General features: G+C 38.6%; 1 protein-coding gene across 2 annotated transcripts in view; it reads right to left on the minus strand.

The window, feature by feature from the left end:
* LOC111451444 (phosphatidylinositol 4-kinase alpha 1-like) overlaps positions 1-3,646 on the minus strand; it is a 17,640-nt gene extending 13,994 nt beyond the window's left edge. The window contains exons 1-7 of one of the 2 annotated variants that reach the window (XM_023091876.1): positions 2,622-3,646; positions 2,181-2,522; positions 1,925-2,086; positions 1,661-1,828; positions 1,395-1,559; positions 1,184-1,311; positions 586-889 (exon numbers count right to left, since the gene is read on the minus strand). In XM_023091876.1, the coding sequence (XP_022947644.1) occupies positions 586-889; positions 1,184-1,311; positions 1,395-1,559; positions 1,661-1,828; positions 1,925-2,086; positions 2,181-2,522; positions 2,622-3,548 (2,196 nt within the window). In that variant the 5' untranslated portion in view covers positions 3,549-3,646. Of the gene's footprint in view, positions 1-585; positions 893-1,183; positions 1,312-1,394; positions 1,560-1,660; positions 1,829-1,924; positions 2,087-2,180; positions 2,523-2,621 lie in introns of both variants that reach the window. The other variant, XM_023091875.1, reaches the window with a different exon arrangement.
* Between the last annotated feature and the right edge of the window lie 156 nt (positions 3,647-3,802).

The raw sequence follows: 3,802 nt of genomic DNA on the forward strand, positions 1-3,802 counted from the left end.
AAAAAAAAAAAAAAAAAAAAAAAAAAAAAAACCGCCTAAAAAAGATGGGATAGTTGTCATAGGTAATTGAGAGATTTTCAATAATTAAAAAAAAAATGTTATATGGTACTCTTACATTAGAATCCCAGTTTAAATAATAGTATCATATCTAAAATATTTTTATAAAGTTTATAATTTAAAAATAAAATTATAGGACAACAGAACCAAAAAGAAAAAAAGAAAAAAGAAAAAAAAAAGGGATAAAATAAAAATATTTAAAATAATCATATATTTTTTAATTTTAGTAATAGTAATAATATAGATAAAATTTATGTAAAAGAATTAAAGATATGATACTATTATTTAATCTAAAATAATATACCATTATAAATTTTATAAAATTATAATATTCACTTCTAAAGTTGATTTATTAAATTTCTCATTTTCTACCATGCAATTCGACTACAAATCTAACAGAAAATATTTATAAATACAGTAAACTCGATAACACATACGTGGGATAATCATGGTGATTAATGTATATAGATTATATAAAGAAAATATATAAATTGAGATGAACAGAAGAGGATTTAGTGATGAACTTACGAGTGGAGGAGTCCCTTGAGAAATAAGCTGAACAGCAGCTGACCACTGCTTATCCCACATATATGGTCCGCTAACTGCTTGAATGGCAGTGGTACCAATACTTCCCGCAGTGCTCACTGTGGTGGATATTGCTTTTGAGGGAAGAGCAGAATTTTGGATTGGAGGTGCTAACCCAAAAAGAGCAACATAAAACCACAAGTTTCGAAATAGCTTTAAAAGGGATGGCTCAACATCGCCGGTTGGACTAAAATCTGAACAGATTTCAGCTACAGCAGGAAGCAAAGGGCCGAGAAAGTCTGCCCCACTTCTGTGCCAAAGGGGAGTAGTCAGCTAAATGAAATGGTGGGGAAGAAAGAGTAGCTCACCGTTTCAATACGTCCTCAGAGAAACCGGCTGGGGTGGACTTAAAATGCTCTAGATTTTCTCTCTTTTGTGTTTCACTTATGAACACTCGATTATAAATTGTTAGAGTCTGTTTAGAGTATGAAGTAATTGGCCTAATCTTGAATTTGCAAAGAAACTAACTACACAATCAACCAAATTTATAATTGAACTTTGATAAAAACACAAAGATGGTAATGTTTATAATGTAGTGTACCTGGAATTTCTGGAATCAGCAGCGAGTCCTACATCTGAACAGAGAGAGAGTAAACGGTAGCGGTAATCTGAACGCAATTTAGGATTGGCAAGTCCACTAGCAATAAGAAAAAATCCTGCGGGAAGTGTCTGGAATGTAGTTGAACAAGTGAGCATACAATTGACAGAGAGGAGTAAGGATTTCTGGTTAAGTAAGATTCAAAGATAAGCACCTCTAAACGTTCAGTAGTTGCCTCTGGAGTACCTCCACCGCTCTCAGGAGGAGCAGATGCAGCATTTGAAAGTTTACTCAAGTAACTTCTTGTCATCAGGACAACTGTTTCTCTATAAGACTTTTCAAAGCCTAAACTCGCCATGCGAGACACAGCATCAAGAAACTGCATTTCAGCATGTTCTTTTTAGTACAAACAAAATAAAATGGCGAAGAAACGTACCAAATCTTGTTAAATATGTTCTTGAAAGATAAAGTGTTTCATACTTGGAGTCGTAATACACAGGGAGTTGAAGCATCACCCTCTTCTAAGCTTTCAATAAAAAGTGGTAAAATCATATCCACAATTTCAGGCTTCTTCACTGCAACATTCAAATTAGCTAACAAACGTATGCCATTAAGCTGCAGAGGAGGAACCTCTCTCTCTTTGTTTACCTGAAGGGAGAAATTTCAAGTTCAGACTCTATTCATTAGAGACATTCTTCAGTTATTCTAAATGGGGTTTTAGAGTAGATTCTATATAACGAAAACCTGTTCTTCATAATCATTCCTTCCACGAATGCTTGCTGTCAATCCCATGATGAATGTGTCAACGGGAGCTCGCTCCTTGGTCCAACATGATTCAACTATCTCACACATTGTTTTGGAGACAGTCTCAAACATTGTATTCTGGCTACTGTCGGTGGGATCAGTCTAGAAAAGTAACACCAAAGAATAAAAATCAAATGAACAAAGCAATCTATTGCATATTTTTCTGCTGATCTAAAACCATTTTCAGTGATTATACCTGGGCACACACTGTTAACACGAGAGGTTTAAGCCGGATAAGCAAGACACGCAATGGCTGACCTTTCCAAGCCACAGCAATTTGGCCAAGCACTGCAAGTAAACAGCTGAAAAGCTCTTCACAAACTCTCAATTTTCGCCAAATCGAGAGAATGCATGCTTCAGCAGCATCCATCAATAAAGCAAAAGTCTCGAAGACCAACTTCTTGGCCACTTTTCCTTCATTATCAAGCGACCCAAGACTCTTGAGTTTCAATTTAGCTGCAGCTTGATACACCAAGAGTTTGGCGTTTATTCTGGCTTTTAAAACAGACCCTTGTTCGTTCCAATCTCGCTTCCTAATCTGCGAATTTACAATAGGGAAACAAACATTACGCCTTGAATTTTTCAGAGTTCTTTTCCTGATGATGAATAACCATTGTTGATATCATTAACAGCTTACCTTTACAAAAATTAAAAGGGACTGGAGCTGCTTCTTCGCAATCGATCTCGCCTGATCCCAAAGCGAAGAATCAATACGGGCTTTATCCAAAATGTGTGCTAACAACTCGAACGCAATTGCTTGCTTCTCTACACATTCCAAAGACTCTTCCTCGAAGATTGCAACCTGTTGCTTAAGCAAGACTTCTCCTCCTCCACCGCCGTCATTGAACCCGAACATTGAACCCAATTGATCGGCACTACTCTTCCACAGAACCCCACTGCCATAGGAAGACGCTGAACTCTTCCACGAAGAAATATTATCCTCGCCACCATTTTGAGGACTTGATCCTTCAATGGAATGAAATGCGGAAGAATCAGAGTTCCCCTGCATATGTTCCCTCGGTGCACAAGAGCCCGTCAACAAAAACCGTTCAATCACCATCTCGACTATTTTATTAGCATCGGAAGGTAAAACAGGGAAGAAATGTTTCGACAAAACCATCAAAAATGACCTAGAAATACTCGAATCCCCGGCACTCGAACTGATAGCAGACGCAACAACCTCACCAGTATACACAGCAACCTCAGCAGAAAAATCCGGCGTTATTTCGGCTGCTCTAGACACATACCTCAAAAACTCGGTGTAAAACAAAGTGATGGAATCATTTCCGTAAGTCTGCGGCCAGAAGGACGGATGAAAAGACGAAGGTATAGACCGAATAAACTCTAGAACGACGGCCTTGGGACGGAGCTCGAAACAATCGGCACATTTGGAGAGAAATCGAGCGATGGCAAGTATGGCATTGAGCTGGGAGCGAGAAACCCGAGGAGATTCGGCGAGAAGGGCGTCCGGCGGAGGGCAACGACTGCAAATCCACGAAAGCTTCTCGTAGAAAGCAGTGGGGTTTTCAGCAATCAAATCGCAGAGCTCGAACAATGCTTCCATGGGGGAAGAAATCACGAATCAAATGGAAGTGGTCGGTAGCATCATATTATTAGTTGAGAAACGGGGTTGAATCTTGTTCTTGATTGGATTGTGTTCGTTGAGAGTTACGTTGCGGAGAAGAGAGTGAGTTTCGCGCCCTTGTGGTTCCACTCTTTCGCACGTTATTTTCTAATTTCTGTCAACCGTTACCGAGTCAGCGGGACCGTTAGGCCACATGTTTTTGTGAAATCTTGTTTTTTTTTTTTTTTTTTTTT

The sequence above is a fragment of the Cucurbita moschata genome, unplaced genomic scaffold, assembly GCF_002738365.1.
Source record: "Cucurbita moschata cultivar Rifu unplaced genomic scaffold, Cmos_1.0 Cmo_Scf00013, whole genome shotgun sequence".
Taxonomy (NCBI): domain Eukaryota; kingdom Viridiplantae; phylum Streptophyta; class Magnoliopsida; order Cucurbitales; family Cucurbitaceae; genus Cucurbita; species Cucurbita moschata.